Raw genomic sequence first — 25,033 nt, 5'->3', positions numbered from 1 at the left:
GGGGAAAGCTGCATTAAATGGCATTATGTGGACTTCTCACCTACATTAGGTATATGGTCCATGTAGATGGGCCTGAAGACCTAAGAGGCGAAATCTCTTTTTTTTTTTTTAGAATGGGAAAAACATACAAAAAGTAAGACTTCCTCAAAATAATGGTGTCATGGGGTAGGAGGCATACACTTAAGGTTCTACTGTGCCTCCAGAATCGCTGGATTCATTTCAAAAGTCTGAGGTTCCTTCTCCCTACCTTACAGTGTGGTTCCTTCCAATTTGTCTTTGTTCTTCAGTAGCAGAATCATATATAGAGGTGACACTTTCCATCCAACTTGTGCTGTATCAAAAGGTACAGCTTAGACAGCTACAACTGCTCCATACAAAAATCAGACGTCAGGATACAAGAAGAGTAGGTGTCACATCAGTTGACCACGGATATACTTACCACAGATAAATATACTTATTCCATTGTTGAAAAATAGTGGGTTTTTTTAATGGTATGAGACTATATGAGGGCTCAGATGACCATGAGTCTTCTCATAGCCACTGTAATGTACATGAATTAACTCACGTGCTGATTGTGTTTCTAAATATACACATTTTGCAAATTAAATATAAAGATAAACTACAGCTAGGCTAATATTGTGACACATATTACATAGTTCAGGCTAATTGTGTATTGTGCCTTCCTGCATTTGAAAATGAATTTAAGTAAGGATTTAGTACATGCTACAATAACACTCTAAACATCATTCATAAACCCCAGACTGATGATCCCCACTAATGAGACTCATTATGGATGACTGGAACAGATGTGGTGAGAGTTTAATTGCTTCTTCCCCAACCGGTATATATTGAAAGCTTTTCCACCTAATACGTGTTCCATTGACAATTAATAATTCTTTGGAAATTAATTTCACATTGGCTGTGATTGTTCCTTTTAAAAGAAATCACTTCTTAAAGCAAATCACTATCTTTTCAAATAAATTAACTTCACATTACCTGTAACTGCTACTGTTAAAGACATCTCTTTTAATGAAATCACTTTCCTTTTTCTCTTTTCAAATTAAAGAAAAATGCTGAAAATATGCCTTTCTCTCCATAATGTACCAGATTGAGGAAGAGAACATTATGTCACAGAAGTAGACTGTTTGGCTGGAGTGGGGTAGAAATGTGTACCTTCCTAAAAGGAAACATCATGACCCCCAAAGGTCCATCTATGTATGACTACATGGAGGCAGGGATAGGACACATGTGGCCCTCCAAAAAATTAGTGAACCTTAACATCCAGCATTTTCCAATGTTGGGTGGAAATTGCAATCTAACTACATATGGAAGACAACATGTTGCTCTGGTATATAGAGGAGAAATAGCAAAATAGTTTTCTTAGGAATTGGAAAATGCTACAAAGGATTATTCCACATGGATCACCAGCCTCTTATCCCTTATTCATGGAGCAGAGAGCAGAACCACTCCACACACCTCATCCCACACCCAATGTACTTTTATGTTGCACTATCTGGACTTTTGACGAATGACATATTTAATTGTAAGTTGTGGCTTCCCATTTTAGTGGATTAGTGAATCTGCTCTGGATTTTGGAACATCAAGGGATCTGTACCTTGTCTGGGGAAAGTGGTTAGACAGGTTGGGCCCTTGTCTGGATGGCGGCGAATGAAGTGCTGAAGATGAAATGAGAGATTTACCCCAATTCCTATCAGGTGATTTAATGGCCTTTCATTCTTCTAGATCTAATGCTGGATGATGTAATAATGGAGAACTCAGCCAGTGCAGTGCCAGGTACTGGGAAGTCCTTGCCGTCTATGTCTCACGTGAATGGCAGTGCTGTGTGACTTAACGGCTGGCCACTGATGCTGTGGGGCATCTTGCTAGACTGTGTGTGTTGGAAGGTCTCTCTTTGCTTACTCCACGTTTCACGCATGCTCTTTGTCCTTAAGAACTAGTCTGTTTTTACCACCAACACATTTACTTTTCAGACATTCTTGTGTTTTAAATTCTTTTTTTTTTCTGTATCATACATATTATCTGGATTGTTCCGTTTCCTTTATTACCTTCAGAAAGAGATTTCTGGCTAATGCCTGGGTCGTCCACTTTGGAGCTATAGGAACCTTCCCCTGAGCTGCCTTAGCCTTCATTCAGTTGCATCCCCACAACTTTTCATTCTATGTAGTGCCAATAGCTGTCTCTTTTTTCTAACTGGTGCCAACATTATCCAGGATCATGCCCATCCAAGTTATTTGTCCGAGGAGGGAAGCAATCTTGCCTCTTGTTTCCTTCTTGGCTACTTCTCTCCCTCTATCTTAATTCCAGGCGGGGGGAAACCATTCCCGATCTAGAAATGGAAAATTTGAGAATTTCCAAAAAAAGAAAATCTTATCTGTTGTGCCCAGCCTCACCCAGAGGCCTCTCCCAGTCTTGATTTGCAGTGGTAAGTAGACTAATATGAGGAAGGATGCTCACTTTGTGCTTAACAATTATAAGAGCTAAAGATAAATCCTGAACACTATGCTTTCATAGTTTTTTGATCCAATGCTTTGTAACATTCAATATACTCCTAAGAGTGTTTCCGTAGTGTAGCCTAGTTTAAATTCTACCTCCTGTAAAAAAGGAGACATCACAAAAATGGTTGAACTTCATGGAGCTTAACAGTATGCCATTAAACTGTGGAATGTGTTACTACAAAAATGGTGATATGATGTCTGCCAGTTTGGATTTTTTTGAATGTGCTTAAAAAGATTTGTGGATGATTTAGCTCTTGGCAGCTATAAATCAAGATGGCAAAATACCACTTCCAGTATGACGTTATATATCAGTTGCGGCTATCAATAAGAGGTAGCAATATTCTAGGCTGATTCAGCCTCTGTGCTGATCATGCTGATCAAGCAGGGCTCCTCCTGTTTTTATTCGCTCTCTTTCTATTTACATTTACAATAGAATATTGCCTTATTCTAATATTGCATGTAGTTTGGGTGTGTGTTGTGTTTTAACATACCATTTTGCCAAGGGAGAATTTGTTTTACCTTACTGCCATCAATCTCCATATTATTCTAGAGGCTGCAATAAATGTGTCAGCAGCATGGAGAAAAGGGTAGGACACAGGAGAAATATTAGGCATAGGCTAAAATGGGTTAATAAAAGTCACGTCTTTTATAGGTTACAGCTCACAAACTTCGATGTAGAACAGGACAAGGGATCTGTTAAATAGGCTGACTGACTTCTGACTGGTTAATGATGAATGGTTCCAGCCATTCATGTCTGCGTGCTCAGAAAATAATAGGAGTGGCTGAATGGTTCTGCTAAAGTATCAAGACCTCACCACATTAGACAATTTTCTCATTTCTAGATGCTGTTAAATTGAAGTCCCTTGGTTGCCATCATATGACACAAGCTATCACATGACACAAATATGAGAGTGGTCGCCTGATGGTCCCCAGCGCTTTCATTCAAAAAACACATTTTTGGAGCCAGTTATCTACTAGCTCCAGCTGTCTGTATGCCCCTAGATGTGATGGCAACTGGTCATTTTTGCAATGCCAAACCATTTTATGACATCAGTTGGCAGGCAAAAAGTAGATGGTTACAAGAGTTAACCTTAAATCTTCTCTCGCCACCATTACTCCGTCAGTTCCTGCAATCAAAGGTAAGTACCCGTCCCCCGCCCATCCTTCCTAAGTGAAATAGTTTGCATTATGATATCTGGAACCCCTCTCTTGTCTCGATTAACCAATGCCCATTCCGAAGTAATTAAGTAATAACTGTAAACCACCACACACACACACCATTTCAGTAGTCAGGTGACCTAAACACCAGCCACAGTGTCATCCTTATCTAGTTCTCTGCCCCGCAGAGGGTTCATACTCCTGTTTTCATGCAGTGAGTGGGTCTTTTAAGGAAAAAGGGGGTGAGGGAAGCAGGATGGGTGGGGACTCCAGCAATGTATGTGATGGCAGATGAAGTAGGCAAATCCTGATAAAAAGAACAAATGTGATGGCAGAGAATTAATTCTCCGTTGTATTTAAACATGGGCTAACACTGAACACTAATGGCAAGGTCTGATCAACCTGAATCAACCCTCATTATTCGTCTGATATGATAAGATTCTCAGAGGCAGCAACCTGCAATCTGGGTGTATAGCCAATGTTTCAGTCCTGAAGCTGGGGATGAAACAACACCTCAGGATCTTGTAAAGTTGATCTCTAATGTGGATTTACACACCAACTATCTCCCAAAATAGGAATTACCTCAATTTTGTTCAGTAAAATAGATAATGAATGTATAAACCATTCACAGGAATAGGGAATGTAAAAACTGCATCAGCCAATAATACAGGTAAAATCCTCCCCTGTTCCTTAATTGGCAGATAACCTCTGTCCAAATAAGCAGCACTTTAGCTGGGTCAGTGGGTGGGTGACATTGATGTTATGACTGCTGGAGTTGGTGGCTAGGCCCCAGTTTGCATTTTAGGACAGTTCTTCACAGCCCTTTCAGCTGAATTTGAATATAGATAAAAGAGAACTGGTTCACTGCGAAGTGCCAACACAAGCACACCAAGAACCAGTTCCAGGCTAGGATGGTGGCCAGAAAGATCTGCAGACTGTGAATCAATCCAAACTCATGATTTCTTTTCTTACCTCATGAGGCAGAATGTGCTGATGGGCATCTGCACAACAAGTGTTGACAGGCAGCAGCACGTCCGATAGGGATCAGAGTTGGTTTCTTCTCAGGGAAGATATTTGTTTCCAGATTTTTCAAATGCATCGCCACTAGCCCTATCCTGAAAAGTATTCTGCTTTTTTCTGTCTTGAGTCCAGCTCTGCATAGACTGCAGCAATTTTATGGTTTGTTCTGGAATTTCCAGTGTGTTTTTAATATACTATTTCTGGCTGGAATGCATGCTGGGATGCATTGGGGTTGTATGTTTTGTCGACATACCAACCTTGAGTCAGCTTCAAATTGAATTTTAATGCCTATGTGGAACCACCCTTAGCCATAGAGCGAAATGGTTCTCTCTGTGAGTGTAAATGGTTGATTTTTAGGATGGAGCCCCCTACCTGAAGGAAGTACTGTTTCCACACATACACACACACATTTCCCATACAAACACAATAGTTGATATTTCCAAGTTAACAGAAATCTAGGCTATTGCTGCCAGAATACTCTCACAGGCAACCGCTAAAGTATGCATAGTCACTTAGTTCTTGCAATCACCTTCTTACCAATTGGCCTAAACTTTCACTGCTGCCGCTTAGGTGTTGTCCTCTGCCTATGAGCAATCCTTCAAAATTTGAAGTGGGAGAGGTATTGACCAATCCCCCCTTTTCAGACCACACATTTAATGTGAGAATCTTGAGGACTTTCTGCCTTGCCCCTTAATGACTATATATGAATTAAAATACATGATAGGCTGTAAGCTATACGCCAGAAGAAAACCAGCTTATAATTGGGGAACACCAAGAAAGGCTGGTTGCATTTGACAAATTAGTTCGAACAGCCTGTAGCAGTGTAGCATGGAACTTTCTCCAACTTGTCCAATTATTTGGTAGCGCCAGGGGCTAGGTTAACATGATGCTGAGTTAAGGCTGCTATACAATATCACAACTCCTAAAAGGTGCAGATTTAATATGAGACACAACAGTAAGAATATGGCTAATGTGCTGTGTTTCAAAATATTTATTATAGAGGCATAAATCTGAAAGAGATTTTTAATATGAAAAGACATGGTTAACTATGACCCAGCTTCTACAAAGAATCCAGAATCTCCTCTGCATTGTTATTTATCAGTTTCATTGTCATGTATTTTCACATTCATACTTGCTATGTGGGCAAGGAGAGCGGTCTTGTCCCTCCCTTTGGGCAAGGACTTTGAGGAACATCTCCTAGGACTTCCAATTTCAGTGTGGTTGTAATCTTAATGTGAGGTGGCCATTTTAATGTTTCAACTTGTTTGTTTTGAATGCTTCAGACCTAATCCCATATGAGCCATTTTTCTGTATAGGCTAAAAAAGAACTTCACATTTTTCTTCTTTTGTGTGTGTTTTACTTTCAGACTTGTACATTCTTTCTCCTTTATGGTTGTCTCATGCTGGTACTAGCATTATCAAACATAATGTACTTTTCAGTGGTGTGAGAGGACTGAGAGAAAGAGAGAGAGAGAGAGTCTGTTCGTGAACATCTTAAGCTTGTGTGATGAGAGGAAAGCAATAATGAATAAGTACTCTCTGAAGTTTCTGTAGTCCAGTGAGTAATCTGTCTGTGGAAACAGCCTGCTTATTTACCTTTGTGTTTTATAAATCTCATGTGATTTGGGGGGGGGGGGGTTATCTATCAGTGTTGCCTGTCTATATTGTATAGTGGTATAGAGGGGCAATTTTATTTTTGGATGTAGTGTCTATCACCACTGGAAATCTCTCAATAGGAATATTTTAACCATTTTCCACTTTTCTTTTTTAATATGCAATTAGCTAAACGCTAATAAGTCCCACTTGTTTAAATGTCAATGTTACTATCATGCACAACACTCTCGATTTAATATTCTCAGGACAGTTTGTAAATCCAGCTGCTTACTGAGTGTTGATTCCCTGACCTCTCTTCTCTTCCATGAGAGCTTGGGGGAATAATCCCACCCCCACCTACCCACCCACTCTTTGTGAAACTTCATGCAGCACTAGCCATTTCAGATGCCATTCAAAATGATATGCAAATGCCAATGCTATTAGGCAGCTGGTTACAGCTGCCACACCAGATCACTTCAGAGCATTGGTCTTTGAAATCCAAGGGGAAAACCAGGGGGGTGTTATGCCACCTTCAGGCTATGTCTTGCCTAAACTGTGAATAAGACAGTGCTCTCACTTGGCATGTTTGCTCTTTAGGGTTGCCAATCACAATAAGGTTGGTATGATGGTTATTATATGAGCATTATTGCTCTGACATAATATGTATCCTATCATTCAATATCCTAAACAATATGCAGGATTGATAGCATTTCTTCCTTTTTTTTAAGTTTTTATATGATAGATAAAAAGAGAGGTTTATTAATTCATATGAAACCTGGAAACACTGGAATTACATTAGTCTCTACAAACACCTTATTACCATAACCATATAGTAGTAGCATATAATTGAGTGATGGCAGTGTTGTATGAAGTAGCACTTTGCTATTTATGGCTGAAGCAGGGTTATTTGGTTGGGATTTTATCTGCAGATCAAATTAGGAGATCTCTAAATCAATGTAAGTTCACTCCCCTTTTTGCTGAGTCCTGGGAAAGCAGCTTGATTTGGAACCTGTGTTACCTGCCTGTGTCTCGTATTTTGTGTGGACTTTTTTGGTTGCATTTCTTTGTTTCCTTGCTTTCTTATCCCACCATTTCTTTCCTTTTTTCTCCTTTTTTTTTTTTCTCGGGCGAGCACTCACAGCTACACACATCATTGACCCTCTCACTGCCAGGATGTTATCTTAATCTTTCCTAACTGATTGCAGCATTCCTATTGTCCTTGACCCCAGTGTACCGTAGCAGTATTTGTGGTGTTGTCTAAGTTTGTGTGATGATTCATCACGCTGGACTTGAACAAATGTCTGTATTTCCCAAGATGTTGGTACCTCTTCTATATTTACAAGTGCAAATAATGCTGTTTTTACAGGGGGCACGGAGTTCAGGTCTAGACTTTTCACTGCTAATATTGACAATCATTAATCTGGCATCTTTAAATTACCTGCAAAAGAAACAAAACTTTTCTTCAAAAAATTTTGTTCCCTGCCCACCTAAATGCAGTAGCTGTTACTTTAAAGCCCACAGGCAGCATGGTGTTACTATTTGTGGTTCAGTTCAAGGTAAAACCTGTAATTTCCACTAATATGCATGATGACTACTACTAGCATGCCAAGCATGGAAAAGCAAGTGGTTTGCAGGATTTGAAGCAGGACTGACAAAAGTGGCATAATCATAAACCTCTTGGCACATACCAAAACATTTACATCAGTCGCATTACTTTATTTGTCAAACTCAAGCCAATTTGAAAATTAGCTGGAGGAGTGGAAAGTAGTATATATTTCAGATCACTGAGTAAAGACAGAGTTACAAATACAAGGTGAAGACAGATGTTAAAATTAGTAAAACACTACCAAGGTTCAGCATTGGATGTAGATGAGGAAGAGGTGGTGTAAACGTGTAGCAAAGATGTCAATTGGCTGGTTGTCATCAAGAAGCCTCTATCAACCACCCTATGAAACATTTTTGTTTTGGTTTTTTGATGTTACTTTTCGTAAATCACATAGGATGAATGTGGAAACAAGTAATGAGTTATGTCGCACTAAATATGGAAAATAGAAAGGGATAGGCAGGGGAGGAGGGTGCTGGCAATCCAGCTGGGTCATGTAGAGGGAACCAGATTGATGGAGCTCCAGCATTCAGTGTAATGAAACATATTCCTCTCTTGCAAATTGTGGCACTGAACTCACCCTGAAGAGGAAGAACCTGTAGTAACTTCTGTTGAAATATTACATCTGTCTTCACCCACAGTATACCAAATAGAAAGAGAGCAACCCTGCTTATAAGGTTATGCTGCCACATGCTTTGTTGCTATGCAGGTAACATTTTACAATCTCTTTTGGCAAGGGGAGAGAACCCTGTTAACAGCCTTTTATGTTATTGTTATGGGGTTGAGAAATAATCTGCCAGTCATAGCTGAACCCGTGCATTCCACTGTAATTATTCATAAATAAATCCTCTTAAAGAAGAAGCACAAATGGTGACATTTTTCCTGCTAGAATGTGAATTATGGATAAGCAATGAACAATAAGGGATCAGCAAATCAGAATGGGGCTTCTCTTTGAAATTATAACTTGGTTCACAGCCGAGGCCCCAGTTCATAACTTAATTTCATTCAGACATTTTAGTTAATTTCCTCTTCATACTTTGTGCATAATGCTTTTTGGATATCTCAGGTTTTTATGGATATTTATGCAAAGTTAAGATCTCTGATGAAACTTATGATTCATCTAGCTAGCTACCAATCTGTCTAGCTTTTTGTGGTTGTTTTTAAAATGCTGAATAAATTTGGCATCAAAATCCATTCTTACGTGTCTCTTCAATATTATGCCATGGCATTCAAGGTCAGTTTTCCCATTGACTGATCCAGTAGAAAAATCAATATTACTCTCAGTCTGAAATATTTGAATGAATGCTGGGGATCACTTGATCAAAGCCCAGAGAAAGGTTCTTAAACATTAAATATTTTCTCTGATTTTCAGACTTCACAGTATAGAGAGTTAAAGGTTCACATAACAAAGCAACAAATGCATAGTGTAGCCTGTGGCTAAGATCTAGCTCAGGCAGTTAACAAGTTGGATTTTCTTTTTGCACGTGCCCACCTGGTGCACAATTGGGAAGCAAAACATCAGTTCACATGATACCATTCGAACACTGTGATTCCACCTTGACTGCCTTAGCTGCAATCTGTGGAATTCTTGGATTGTCACTTTAGGGAGGCACCAGGGCTGTCTGGCTGAAAATTGTAAGTAGGCCATAGAAATTGAACCATAGCCATTAAAGTGGAATTGGGACATTATAACTGTGTTGTGTGAAAAAGCCAAAAAGCCCAGTGATCAAGTCATGAGATTTCCCCTCTCACAAATGGGAGAGATTTGTACAAACTAAGATCTCAGGTGAATGGATTATTTTAAAATGCATGACTAGAAGGTGGAGCACCTGCACCATACAGAAAAACTGACCAGCTAGATAAATGCCTGGCTCAAATTCTAGGATCTTAACAATCGGATAAGCAAGTTGTTTACACTTGCCTTGCAAAAATGCCATCTCTGGCAGCCAGAAAAAGTCCTGAAAATTAATTTTTCCACAAAATTATAGATTCCAATATGTTAGCCTACCCAAATTTCTATTCAGCATGAGCCATGAAATCCAATCCTTGTTAATTGCAGCTAAATGCCACACCATTCAATTCTCTTGGCTCAATAATTTTCATAACCAGTTGATCATAATGTAATTACAGACATAATATTATACTCTGACATCTTCAAGACAGGCCTTTTCATTTTATGCTACATTAAAATACCTATTTGAAAATTGCTCTGAATTATAAACTTAGACATGGCATTTCCTCATTAGAGATTAGATGTGTTAATGAGTTTATCTGCAGGAACATACAGGGTCTAAAGAGTAAGTGCCGTCCTTGACACAGCCAAACACAGGAAACTATCAAGACATCTGCACTTAGACAATCACATATAAATGAAAGATCATTTAAACCCTAGACAGAAACTGACTGAGCAATCACCCACATTATTTCATACATTGTTTCTATGGTGCTGATAATTTGAAGTGTTTCAGCTCTTCCCACCTACACCCCAGCCTGGATTTCAGAATAACAGGGTTGCTTTCTTCAGAACATATTTCATTCCGAGTATTTATCAATGTTAGTTTTAACTTGCCCTTCAATTCATCCTGGAATATCAGGATGGCAGTGTATATGTAATCTTTTCTGAGTTACAGTATGTTTTCTTCAGGGTTCACGTCACTTGCCCCTTGCCCCCAATTGGAACATGTTACCTTTTTCCTCCCTTGTAGTTTTATATATGTGTGTGCATGCTACAGCCATATCTTTGCAGTAGAGCACGAGCTTTATATGCAAAGGTTTCCAGGTAAGACAAGCACTGTACTGTAACTGTCCAATATCATATACAACCCTTAGGCACTCCAATGTTCCCTCAAAATATTATGTCAGTGTTTCTCAAACTGTGCTCCTCCAGGTGTTTTGTACTTCAGCTCCTAGAAATCCCAGCCATCTTCCCAGCTGTTAGGAATGGTGGGAGCTGAAGTCCAAAACATCTGAAAGAGCACGGTTTGAGAAACTCTGTGTTATGAGAAACCTGGAGGACTGCATTTCACTTTCAAGAGATCTTGCAAACTACTCCCAGTATATCCACGGGTCTATTTCCCATGTTCCCTAGTCTCCACAATCAGATTGAACAATATGTTATTTACTTACTAAAGCACAAGATCAAGCAGGCATGAATTTAAAATACTAAGGAATACTTTCAAAATATATCAAATTTAAACATACATTTTAAAATGCAAATATTTAAAGATATGTCGCTTCAGCATGCATCATGCCACTCTAAATAAATGTTATCATCAGAAAACATATTCTTCCTATTTTGATTGTTTTTGTTTTCTTTTCCATAAAAATTAAGATTCAAGCAGTAATCTTAACACTAAAAATGCTTTTGGAACCTGAAACAATTCCACGCCATAATTACTATATCTCTAATCCTGAAAGCCTGGCTTTTGTGCATGTTCTAGTGTAGCTGCTGAAACAGATGCGACATTGTGTAGCTTTGCTATGCATTAATAATGGTAAGACATAATCTCCTATCCCCCATCCTCGTAGAAGACAATATTGTGATGGACATGGATACATTGCCTTGGAAATTTTGATCACCAATGCTGAACAGGTCTTATAAAAGAAGGAAATTCCCTGATCTGCTTTTTCACTCTTTTCCTTTTCAGAAGCACAGTGTAAACCATACTACTCTGATTACTCTCGCTTTCGGCTCCTGATTCACCAAATGTGCACCACACATTACCTGGATTTATTCATCACAGGTGTCATTGGGCTCAATGTCATTACCATGGCCATGGAGCACTACCAGCAACCAAAGGTAAGATAGAAGAATATTGCTAGATATTGGCACTGGTAAATGTTGACAGAGGGCTGGCAGCCATTAACATTCTTCTATAGAGGAACTAGATCTGTTTCCATTAACATGAGCTTGAGGTGGAGAATTATAATCAAAACATATAAACATTGAGCCTAGAGCCATCCTCTATATCACAGTGATAATCTAAAGAATTTTAAAACATCCAGCTTTGTCATTGAAAGCAGCATTTGAGCCAGAAAAAGTACTGAGATTCTACATTTACTCTAATCTGGCCATGTCCATTGTAGTCAGGAGGGCCTAACTCAGTGCCTCAACTGAATGCATGTTTGAATACAGAAGACCTCTGTTTCACTCATTGGTATCTATAGAGATGATGATGATAATGATGATGATGATGATGATGATTATTATTATTATTATTATCTGGCTTTATCTCTCCCAAAGGAGACTCAAAAAGGCTTAACATAAAAGCAATAGCATACCATTTAAAATATACAAATATGCAAACATTAAAACAGATTTAAATATAAACAGTGTTAAAAATCACAGTTAAAATCCATTAAAACATATTCAAAGTTAAAAACCACAGCACCCCTGACTTGATCTGTAAGTCTGCCTGAATAAAAAGGTTTTTAACCTGCCATCTGAAGAACAGCAGGGAGGGGGCCATTCTGGCTTCCTTGATCAGGGAGTTCCAGAGTCGAGGGGCAGCCACCGAGAAGGCCCACTCTCTCATTCCCACCAACCAAGATTGAGAAGGAGGTGGGACTGAGAGAAGGGCTTCTCCTGAAGGTCTTAGGGCCTGGGCAGGTTCATACAAGGGGATGCAGTCATCCAAATAGCCTGAACCATCTAGGGCTTTAAAGGTAATAACCAGTACTTTGTGCCCAGAAATAGATTAGCAGCCAGTGAAGCTATAACAGGTGGGGGGGGGGGGGGCGGTTGTCTCAGTTAGCAACCTGGCTGCAGCTCTTTAGACCAGCTGAAGTTTCTGAGAACTTTTCAGAGGCAGCCCCACATAAAGTGTGTTACAGTAATCCAGACGGGATGTAACTAAGGCCTGTACCACAGAGATCAGATCTGGCTTCTTAAAGGACAGATGGAATTGGCAGACAAGTTTTAATTGTGCAAAGGCCCTCCTGGACGCCGCAGATACATGGGCCTCCAGGTTCAGTGCCAAGTCCAGGAGGATGCCCAAATTGTGGACCTGTGTCTTCAGGGGGAGTGTGACCCCCATCCAGCACAGGCTGGAACCTTATTCCCTGATCTGCCTTCTGATTGACCAGGAGTACTTCTGTTTTGTCTGGATTAAATTTCAATTTGCTTGCCCTCCTCCAGTCCATTACTGATGGCAGGCACTGTTCTAGGGTCACTGTTCTAGGGTCAGCTTCTTTGGCTTTGGATGGGAAGGAGTAGCAGAGTTGGATGTCATTTGCATATAGGTGGCACTGTACTCAAAAACTCTGGATGACCTCTCCCAGTGGTTTCCTGTATATGTTAAACAGCATGGGGGAAAGAATGGAACCCTGAGGAATCCCACACGTCAATGGCCAGGGGTTCGAACAGGAGTCCCCCAGCACCACCTTCTGGGTACTGCTCTCCAGGAAGGACTGAAGCACTGTACAACAGTGCCTCCCAGTCCCATCCCGGCAAGATGACCCAATAAAACCACTGGGAGGTCCAGGAGGACCAACAGGAACACACTCCCCCATCCAGCTCTGCGTAGGTCATCCCCCAAGGTGTCCAAAGCTGTCTCTGTTCTATAGCCATGGCTGGATCTAGATGATCTGTTTCATCCAGAAATCCCTGGAGTTGAGAGGCCACCACACACTCCAAGATCTTGTTCAGAAAAGGAACTTTGTATTACAGTTTGATGATGCATGCAGACCAGCAGAAGATTATCCCTTTGTATATTGAAAAAAGAGCAACACAAGTAGAAGAAACGCAAAACTTAAAGTTTACTCTTGTGCAGCAGAGTTAGTGGAAAAAAACAGCAACTTCAACACAAACTTTCTAGTAACAATACAGTCATAGTTCCTCTGGAGTATCAAACTCACATATGGTCCTTGCATTTAATTCATGTAATGCTTTCCACCAGAAAATACGTCTTCTCCCAATCTTCATTTCTTGTTCACGGAAACAAGCATGGAAGACAAACTTGCCAGCATCAAATAGGCTGCAAGCCATGAGCTTACAGTAAGCAAGTAAGCTCATAGGCAAATATTCGGTAAGCCCAAAAACATACAACAAACTCTCAGTTATAATCCTTCGGGAGTGGCTCAAAACTTATTGACCTTAATTACCCCAATTACTCAGCCTGTGGATTGTAATCAACTTTTGTTGTTGTTTATTAGTTCAATCACTTCCTACTCTTTGTAGCCAGAGCCCCTGTTGGCCGTGACCACCCCCAGCTCCTTCAAGATCAATCCAGTCACTTCAAGGATGCCATCCATCCATCTTTCCCTTGGTCAGCCCCTCTTCCTTTTTCCTTCCATTTTCCCCAGCATCATTGTCTTCTTCAAGCTTTCCTATCTTCTCATTATGTGGCCAAATTACTTCATCTTTGCGTCTAATATCCTTCCCTCCAGTGAGCAGTTGGGCTTTATTTCCTGAAGTATGGACTGGTTGGATCTTCTGGCGGTCCAAGGCACTCAGAAATTTCTTCCAGCACCGCAGTTCAAAAGCATCTATCATCCTTCACTCAGCCTTCCTTATGGTCCAGCTCTCACATCCATAGGTTGCTAAGGGGAATACCATTACTTTAACTATGTGGATCTTTGTTGCCCTTGTTGCCCTTGCTCTTAACTATTTTATCGAGATAGGTCATTGCTCTCCTCCCAAGAAGTAAATGTCTTCTGATTTCCTGGCTGCAGCCTGCTTCTGCAGTAATCTTTGTACCTAGAAATACAAAGTTTGTCACTGTCTCCACATTTTCTCCCTCTATTTGCCAGTTATTAATCAGTCTGGTTGCCATAACCTTGGTGTTTTGTTTTGTTTTGTTTTGTTTTTGCTGTTTAACTGCAACCCAGCTTTTGCGCTTCCTTAACTAGGGGGTGTCTTTTTCTCTTAACACACACACACACGGTAGTGATCCCACAGGGACTTAGCCATGTACCTTAATAGGTTGGACACTAGCTGATAGTTGTCTATAACAGAGGGTTCATGGATGGCTTTTTAATATAGGTCTCACAATTGCCTCCTTTAGACAAGTTGGAACTTTGCCTTGTTCCAAGGAAATGTTGGTCACCCTCTCTGCCAGTCCCCCTCTGGCCTGTTTGATCAGCCAGGAAGGGCAAGGATCCTTAGAGAGGTGAGAACTACATGTGGTAGTTCTCACCTCTCTAAGGATCCTGTCCATGTCCTCAGCCTGCACAAATTGAAAGTCATCCAACAATATAGGAATTATTTCTGCCTGAAACCTTGGATAATTGCTGCCAGTCAGTGTCAACAGTACTGGGCTATATAGATCAGTGTTCTGACCTAGTACAAATCATGTTACTATATATTCCTTTATTTATTCTGATATAGGACCAGCATGGTATAGTGGTTTGCATGTATGATTTGGACTCTGGGTAACCAGGGTTCAAATTCTCATTTGGCTATGGGAATGTACTGGTTGAGTTTGTGGAGCTGCTTTCTATGATTTGCAAGTGTGCAAAAGTTTATTGTTCAAAGTAAGAGCCAAAGAGATGTGAAGTGTGGAAATAACATTTATAGTACCAGAAATGAGCAGTGGGCACACTTCTAGGGCCCTTCTAAAGGCTGGATGAAGAAAGGAATGTACATCCCCACCCCCATTAGTTGTCTAGTGAACTAGCTACAGTTCATTAACATCAAAGTATCTAGAAACAGCATAATTTCAGAAGATCAGAAATACAGAAAGTGTTGAGCTGAGAATTACACTATGCAAAATGTGATGGGTAATTGCCTCCTAATCTGCTCATTGCTTTTGGAGGTGCAGATCAAGTCAGTTCACTTCAGAATTCACAAAGATCAGATTCTTCTCACCATTCTTACATGTTACAAGAAGTTATAGGCAAGTGTTTCTTTCCATAACTTGTGAATGATGTCCACACAGTGTCTTCTTGAGCATGCATAACATGTTACTTCCAGTACCTTCTTTGCATGAGCTTCATAATATGTAGGGTGGTTCTTAACATCAAACAGTGTAATTTATTAGAATTTCAACCAATTCTTTCAGCCTTTTCAGCTCTGCGTAAGAAACTCCATTCCACTTATTTTCTGCATCTTCATTTACGTCATTTGTTTACCACAAACGTTTCTATAACAACTGAAAAGAGTGTTAACTGAAGTTGTGGCTCTTTTAGTCCTTAATTCTTAGCCCCATTTTTCCTAGGCAAACTAATCTCTATGGGAAATGCTTTCCCTAGGGATCCTTTGTTAATCTTTTTAAAAACTATGCTGAAGCAAATAGTCTTCCCAGCTCACACAGAGAGTTTATCCCTTTGCTTTTAATTACTGCCAAGACAGAATTGACAAAGATGTAGTGCTTATACTCTGCTGGACCCACTTCTGAACACTGTTTCTGTCAGCTTCAGTGTTGCTGAAAAGCTGCCATGTCAACTTAAACTTTCCCAAGGAAGAGCTAAACCTGATGACCTTTTTCTTATTTGGAGACAGTTTCTCTTTTTTTCTCAAAAAAGGATATAAGAAACCCAGGCAGCACCAAACAGTTTTGGGTGGGTTCTTCAACTGCCTTTCTAGGAAACATGATTTTCCTATACTTGATAGTACGTAGTTTTGACACCATTTTTTTCAATGTGATTTTCTTTGTACTTATCGTCAAGGGCACACACTATATGTGTGTACACACCCATACAGACATTTCCTACCTATCAGCTTTCCTTTTCATCTTTCCTCCTCTTCCTCTTTTAAGAAACCAGAGAATAGCTATTCAATTGAGTCTTATTTGTATGTTTTCTGAGCATCTCATGGATACTGCTGGAGGCAGACTGTTGGGTTTGAAAGGACCCTGGTCTTTTTTTAAAGAGTTTTCTTGTGCAAAGCAGTGCTTGCCACAAACAAAGTGTTAACAATATTATTTTTGTCAGCCAATGAATATTGTTGAAAATTGTTGATTTTCTTACATTTCATTCCTTATATTTATTTCTCATCAAAATCTAAATAAAGAGAATTGTTGTTTTATAAAAGGAAAGCACCACTTTGAATTCTGGCTATATTCAACAGTTGTGCTAAACAGTGGTTTAGTGTAAAAGGAAACCACTATAGTAAGCCTCAAACACCAAAGTGCCTCCTATCTTCTTTTTTTCTTTTGTGTACAATTACAAGCATACATTCACAATTTATAAAAAAATGTAAAGTGGCTTTTTCTCTTCTGAAATGAGAAATGGTGATTTACAGAATCCATTGTTACTGAACAAGATATCAAAACAATTTCATTTTGGGTTGACTTTTTTTAATTAAGTGATTGGGAAACTGTTTCCTCATTTCTCCCACTTTTATGGAGAGATGATGGGAAAGCTGTATTCTTGCAACATTTAAACCATGGTTTAGCATTGCATCTGATGGCACCAACAGTGTGCAACATACAAAGATAACTTTAGAATAAACTTTTCTAATAATTACAAAACACGTCCTAAGTTTTATTAATTCCAATAAAGCATGATAAATCCCCATGTTCAGTGTATAGTTCTACTGTTCACAATGTGTTTGATGTAGTTGAATGAGGCAAATAAGCAGATTTATGACTTGCATATGAAGTCATGTATACCAAATAATAGAAAATCTAGATTCTTATCCTGTTTCCGCTCCAAATATGGTATGTTCTACCATCAGGCTGCAAACTAGATGACATCAGAGTTAGGAGTATCAAATGTCATATCAAAAATGAGTAGAAATAAAATCAGTTCCATGCATTAAGTAATATGCCAGCATTTGGCAACTATGGCTGTCACTCAGCCCTTTTGCCAATGTCAGCAAAAGCATCTGCATTACTCAGAGAGGGGAAGGAGGTGGCCATTCCTCCTCCTCTCACCAAATTGCATGGGCGCATCTGCTGACACCAGCAAAAGCACCAAATGACATCCAGGAGCTCCATGGCTGCAGGTGTGGTGACAAAAAAAACATTGTTAAGTGTCATCTTCTTTTCTCTGCATCAAGGAGCAAGGGCAAAGCAGGATGGCGGTACTGGCTCATGTGAACAACAGTAGAAGTTCTGAATTACAATCATTCTAGCTGTTCACACACACACACACATCCCAATGTGCAAGGCTTCCCTGAAACTCCAGAGCACTCCCCTACTTTTTCTACCATGGGGTAAAATCAGGATACCTGATTTTACCATGAATTAGGACCAGAAGTTCCTGGACATCAGCTAGATGCCTAGAAGTAACTTCTGGTGAAACTCGGGGTATATTGCCTGTGTAGACAGGGCCACAATCATCACTAGAGCTTAAATAAGAGGGAAATTGATAGTCTATAGTCATTTCAGATCAAACACAACACTAGACATCATGAGGGTGGGGAATTATCACACATCTACGAAAGCTGCAAATCAATATATTTGCTCGTTTTTACATTCTGTGTCCCCTCCCCTTATAAAAAGTAAGTACTTAATATCTGCTGGGGTTTCAATTCACACCCCACCCACCCATGCCTAAACAGATACCAAAATCCATAGATACTTAAATCCTGTTATTCACAATGACAATCATAATTTGATGTCCCTTACATAAAAAGCAAAATCAAGGCTTGCTTTTTCGGTTTTTAAAAATATTTTCAAGCCACAGATGGCTGACTGTACACAATGGGATATGCAGTAACTGAGGGATTTGAAGTTAAGAAACAAGTGTCAAGCTGATTGTATATCTCCGTTTCTTTGCAAGACTATAAAACACCTGGATGTTGATCTGGAAGTTATAACAAAGGCTGTTAAAGTGTTGTGGCAGTTTTCGGAGTCCAGTGGGACTCAGCAATGCAGAGCAGAGATAATGGCAATGATTGTGGTTGTTATTAGTTATTCTTAGGTCACATGCTGAAATCTTTGCCTCTTTTAACTGCTGAAGTGCTTTGGGGACCTGTACAATCTGTTCCGCAGCCTGAAGGATATATTATCCTGCAAGATTGACTACAAACTGCCTCTCTTTTTTCTACTGTGGTGACTCAGCATTTTGGCTAAGAGGCAGACCCCAGTATATGAACCTGCCAAATGCCTGTATTTAGGATCACATTCAAATTATAATAACAACCACTTGCAGTGAACTGCCAAATCACTTGCTCATGACAGCTAGATGGGGATGACTGCCAATTTGTGTCCCCTGTGCTTATTTTTATTCCCTGCCGCTCTGACAAGGAGTCAATGCAATACAAAAGGAAAGGTGAAACAGTCATTGAAGCTAGACGATACTTGAATGTCTAATGTGAAATGATTAAAATGAAGATAGTGGGTTAAAACATCATGTTCAAGGTGAGAGCACAAGACCTAAGTGTTGGTTTACCTTGTAAATACTTTGGATGACTATATGATCCAGTTGTTTCATGCTGTAAAATACTGTAAGTGGTATTCTGAACTGTGTCTAGCATTGCTCAGTGGGAAGTGCTGATTATAAACATATAATGCACACCTTTATTGTTAATTAGCAGTACCCAAACAGTAAGCAATTTTTAGCATCAAGGCTTCGTATACAGCAAGATAATAGTGGCTGCCTGTCACAGCAGCACAATGGATCCAAGTAAAGAAGTCCATGGCTCCATATCCTCATTACTTTCTGGATCATAAACCTCTGATTAAATTGTATGTGCACGTTATGTCTGTATACACTGCATAACTTTCAATAGATTTCATATCCAGATAGATGTGTCTCATTCAATAGGAAGGAGCTGTGCATCTCATTGAAAGCAGTACATTGCAGATGGATGGGTGCTGTATTTGGATGTACATTTGGATGCAAATCAGATTGAAGGGAAGTTCCTGATCCAATAGATTTCTTTCTTCTGAATTGTGATCTTTTTAGTTAGAACAGGGTGCCTTCTGGTTTCATTACACCCTGCTATTGCAAGACAGAGAGTTCCGTCTAGTGGTGAACACACTGAAGTCTAATCCAGACAATTCAGATACATTCCAGTCAGTTGCAGGGCAGATCAAATGGAAAAGGATTAAACTTTTACTGAATAGAGTTACATTCACTCAGAAAATACAGTTGAAGTCTGTATGTACTTCTAGACTTAGCCTTGAAAATGGATGCTCAGGTTTGCAGTGACTAGGAATGCATTTGCACAATTAAAAGTAGTTTGTCAACTGTACCCATTTTGTTGAGACATTTGACCTAGTGGTGGTGCCACATGCCTTGATTCAATCCTGTAATATGGTCTATGTAGGGCTACCTTTGAAGAGCGTTTGCAAACCTGAACTAGTCCAAATTGCTGCATTCAGGTATCTAATGCAGGCTGTTTACAGGGAGCATACAATGCCTTTAGTGCAATTGTCAATGTCCTGTCCACCAAATTACTGCTAAACAGCTGCACACTGTATCATAGTCCAAACCAGTCTGAGGTCATCCATAGAAGTCAGCCAAAATAAGGGTGAGACACAAGAGTCGTTCAAAGTCCAAAATGTTCAAAGCTAAGTAATCTCACCAACATCGAGGCTGCAAGCCAAAGCATATCCCACACACCAAAGCCAAGGAGAGGTTCAGGCTGCAACAATTTCACTGACGTTGCTTCCAGAACCTAACTGATACAGCCTCCAGCTACTTATGCCACTTTCCCAAGTGATCCCACCTATTGGCCCTCCTCGCAGCCAACCGACTGGATCTCCTCAGTTGAATGGCATCAGTTTTAAGGACTGCAGCCTAGCTGGAATACTTTGTTTCTGGTTTGCTTCCTGACACCCCTGATCCTGCCCTGACTCTGTATCCCTATGTCCTTGGGGCTCCTGCTCTTGCTCTACAGATGTGGATTCCTCAGTGTCAGACTGCTCATGCTGCTGATCTATGTTTGCCCTGACTCAGGTGCTGGGTGAAGAAACCCTTCTCCTTCATCTTCAACACAAGCCATGACAGTAATGTGGATGCTCCTAGGTTCTGGAACTCCCTACGAAAGCTGGAATGATTCCTTCCTTTTTATCTTTTCGCCATCTTGCAAGCCTTTGGAAATTGATTTTATACTATAGGTTTTCTGGTTTAGTTCTATACTGTTGTTAATCTATGTTTTTAAGTAATGTTTTCTGTGATTTTAATCCTATAGACAGTTTAATGCAATTTTAATCTTAACTTTTTGTATATGTTAGCTATATGCAATTTCACTTGTATTTATTTTTATTCTGTAAATAAATCCTACTTTTGGAGAAAGGGCAGGATATAAATAAATTGACTGATTACCTTGACTGCAGACCACTGTGGTCATTTTAACAGTTCAAATGGAGGGAAAATACAAACTTCTTTTGTGAACTATTGCACATCTGTTTGACTATCGGATGAGATGATAGCATCATGTAGGCTGCTTATTCCCTGTTAATTTAAGGCCATATATACAGCAGGAAGAAGACATTCTTTTAAAAATGGTATTCAAGAAGAAAAGGCAATGAAACAAAATCAAGACCTGGATGAGGATGAACAAATTGAAACTGGATTCTGACAAGACAGTGGTACTCCTGGTCAGTCATAGGGCTGATCAGGGTATAGGGTTGCAACCTGTGCTAGATGGGGTCACACTCCCCCTGAAGGCACAGGTCTGCTCCTGGACTCAGCACTGACACTGGAGACTCAGGTATTGGTGGTGGCTGGGAGCGTTTGTGCACAGCTAAAGCTTGTGCACCAGCTGCACCCATACTTTGAAAGGCCTGATCTGGTCATGGTGGTACACACCTTAGTCACATCCAGATTAGATTACTGTAACGTGCTCTATGTGGGGCTGCCCCAGAAGTTTGGGGGTCCTCCTGGACTTGGCGCTGTCCCTCAAGGATCAGGTGTCATTGTCAAGGCACTGGCTTTAGACTATAAAGCCCTAAACAGTTTGGGCCTAATCTATTTGTCAGACTGCATCGCCTCCTATGAGCCCACTCTAGCCCTGCAGAGACCCTACTCTCAATCCCACCATCATCTAAAGTGCGGTTGGTGGGAACAAGAGAGAGGGCCTTCTCTGTGGTGACACTGCAGCTCTGGAACTCCTTCCTGAAAGCAGACCTTCTTCGAAGACCAGTACATTGACCGTCATTGTGATGTGCAATATATGAACGATATAGCGGACCTTTGTGAATTGGTTTGTTTCACAGCATAAAGGAATAGGACATCACATGGGTTCAAACTGGCATGTTTTTAATTTGTGTTGCTATGCTAGTTTTATGCTAGTTGTCAAGGGTAACAGGAGTTCATAATGTTTTAATGTCTTAAATTGTCAATTTCTCATTCGTCGGGGTTCATGTTTGTATTTTTTTTGTAATTGCCTTGATTTTACATGCTGTATGGCTCTTTGAGTCCCATCGTGGGAAAAAGCTGGATAGAAATAAATAAATTAATAATAATAATAATAATAATAATAATAATAATAATAAATTTTGCGGAAGGGTTAAATAGACATCTAAAGCCTCCCAGAAACCTCTTTTGATGTTAAAAACACAACCCAATGATTTAACAATGCACTCTTCAAACAACACAAAATTAGGCTGGTTGAAAGTGGAGTTGAGAAAAAGGAGAATAGGATTTTAGGTATATGTTTTTGTTACAAGCTGGGTATGCTACATCTAATTTTACTAGGTGGAAGGACCTTTTTTTCAATCTTCATAGAAGAGAAGGCAAAAAGACGAAACATGAGAATCTATGTTTGGCTGTCTATCTAATGCAGTGACACAAAAAATGGAGTGTTCGCTTAAAAAAGCAAAAAGTAATTATAGAAATAAAGTATTTAGTCATCAGATTATATGCTATATTCTGTTTCTTGCCAATAAGAATGCAAAGCAAAAGAAGGAACTTAACAGCAAGCAACGAGGTCACCTGGATTTTATTATGGCTTTTTAGAACTGGTGTCAGGGCAAGGACCAGGGGGGTAATTGTTTTATTTCTCAGCCTCCATAATTCTGAGTTCAGCTCTACTTCAGTACTTTTTCCATTTGAAGAAGCCCAGTGTATTGAAATAAAATTATTGTAAGATGAATAATGGGAAGTCTGTCCTGGGGAATTAGAGTTGAGATCTGAAACAGAAATAAATTGTGATGAGAATTGGTATAAGATGAAGTCAGAAACACAGCTAGAGTCAACTGGAGCAAGGTGAAAGTGTAACTACTGGGCTATTACAGATGGGGCAAATGTTGGTAGCAGTAATTGTTGTTGTAGTTTTGTAGTTTTGCAAAATACCCAAGCAATGTTTTGTTAGCCTCAGCTATTTTCAGACAATTCCCAGCACCGACAGTGTATTCTCATTCCTGTTTGTGTTTTTTTCATACTCCAAGACACTTGAGAGCAACAGTTTCCCTTTTCATCTCTTCCTTTTTTTGTGAAAAATGTAATACAAATGTCTGGTTGCTCCTGACACAATAACATCTCTTCCTTTAAAAAACCACCTGATGGAATACACCTCTCCCCCCCCCCCCACACACACACACACACACTCAGTTGGTGTATTCCCAACTTTCTTTTTTCTTCTATTTCCTTGCTATCCCATCTTCAGCCTGTCCAATCACCTTCTTATACTACTTGCCCTATTTAACACGTGTCAAATACAAGGCCCACAGGCCAGATCTAGTCCATGACATCCTTTTATGTGGCCCATGAGACTTTCAATGCAGGGCAACATAATTTCATTTGTGCAATCTTGCAATTACAAAGAGCCCTTTGAAGGTAACCATAAGACTGATATGATCCTCAGTGAAAATGAGTTTTACAGCCCTACTTATGGTAAGATTTCTTGATCCTTCTATGCCTAGACATATGTGTCAAGCCCTGTGGTTACACAATTTATTTATTTACTGTCCTTGTATACCGCTGTTTCTCAGCCTAACTGGCGACTCAACGCGGTTTACAACAGAATATACAGTACACAGTATACAATTAAAACCGTAAAAAACATAATACACAATATTTCACATAAATCACAATCCAATACATCTCCTAACTAAAATCGTGGTCCAATTGCATCATCCATATTACCAATCCGTAGTCGACACATTCATTGCACCGAATTAACCAAATGCCTGCTTGAACATCCAAGTTTTTAGTCTTTTTCGGAATACCATCAGCGAGGAGGCTGATCTTACCTCCATGGGAAGGGCGTTCCAGAGCCGAGGGGCCACCACAGAAAAGGCCCTGTCTCTCGTCCCCGCCAGCCGCACCTGTGAAGCAGGCGGGATAGAGAGCAAGGCCTCCTCAGAAGATCTTAGGGTCCTGGTGGCTGATAGGCCGAGATAATGTTTTAGTTGTGCTTTGTTTACTTTTATTGTCAGCTATCCAGGGTCTCATGTTGGGAGAAAAGCAGGATGTGAACTGAATAAATAAATAAATAAATAAATAAATAAATAACAGGTACAGCTAAAAACTTTCTAGAAAGGACCATGTTGTTGCTCTTATTCCAAATTTGAAACTTAACAGAGGGGGAAAGGTGACAACTCTGATTCATTATTACAAAAATGATTGAATGCAGTCTTTGAAAGCCACACTTTTAAAAGCTGTGCATTCAAAACCAGGATTGATAAATCTGTCAGCATCACTGTGTTCAGTGTTTTGTTTTTTTGAAGCTCAAGTTGTTTTGTGCAGTTATGAAAAATAGTTGAGTCTCAAATACTCACCCATTGCCATGATGCAGTGAGAATAGAAACACTGTAGTCAACCAATGACTCTATGGTCTAGTCTCTCAATAACCTAGAGTTTGTCTATGTATTTAGGTTCTTGATGAAGCTCTGAAGATCTGCAATTACATCTTCACTATCATCTTTGTCATGGAGTCTGTTTTCAAGCTGATTGCCTTTGGATTTCGCAGATTCTTTCAAGACAGGTAATACTGCTCCAATATAAATTTGCAGGAAGATAAGGCCATATGTTTGTGGAAATGTTCCAGAGTCTTCATATTTCTTTGTGTGGGGATGTAGCTGGCCTAATGGATCTTTGGTCACAAAATCCTTAGCAGTAAAACACTGATTGGAGGGGGAAATTGTAGTATTTTATACAGACAGCTCAAGAATAGTCCTTTCTGAAAATCAGAAAGCCTTCTCTTGAGAATAGAAACACTGTAGTCAACCAATGACTCTATGGTTATGTAAACAATTTCATTGAAAATTTTCTCCCTGTCTAATGACACTCTTTAAAGCGGACATCATAATGGTAAGCTTTGATTTTCCATATTAGAAAAAACCTCTCAACATTATTTAGCAACTTG

General features: G+C 39.8%; 1 protein-coding gene across 11 annotated transcripts in view; it reads left to right on the top strand.

The window, feature by feature from the left end:
* CACNA1G (calcium voltage-gated channel subunit alpha1 G) overlaps window positions 1–25,033 on the top strand; it is a 420,834-nt gene that overhangs the window by 356,028 nt on the left and 39,773 nt on the right. For 6 of the 11 annotated variants that reach the window (XM_060764775.2, XM_060764777.2, XM_060764776.2 and 3 more), the window contains 3 exons: window positions 1,744–1,794; window positions 11,538–11,689; window positions 24,543–24,652. In XM_060764775.2, coding sequence (XP_060620758.2) covers window positions 1,744–1,794; window positions 11,538–11,689; window positions 24,543–24,652 — 313 coding nt within the window. The remainder of the gene's footprint in view (window positions 1–1,743; window positions 1,795–11,537; window positions 11,690–24,542; window positions 24,653–25,033) is intronic. The other 5 variants (XM_060764774.2, XM_060764773.2, XM_067463774.1 and 2 more) reach the window with 1 other exon arrangement.

This window comes from Anolis sagrei, chromosome 2 (assembly GCF_037176765.1).
Source record: "Anolis sagrei isolate rAnoSag1 chromosome 2, rAnoSag1.mat, whole genome shotgun sequence".
NCBI classification, from domain to species: domain Eukaryota; kingdom Metazoa; phylum Chordata; class Lepidosauria; order Squamata; family Dactyloidae; genus Anolis; species Anolis sagrei.
This window is presented reverse-complemented; position numbering and strand designations above follow the sequence as displayed.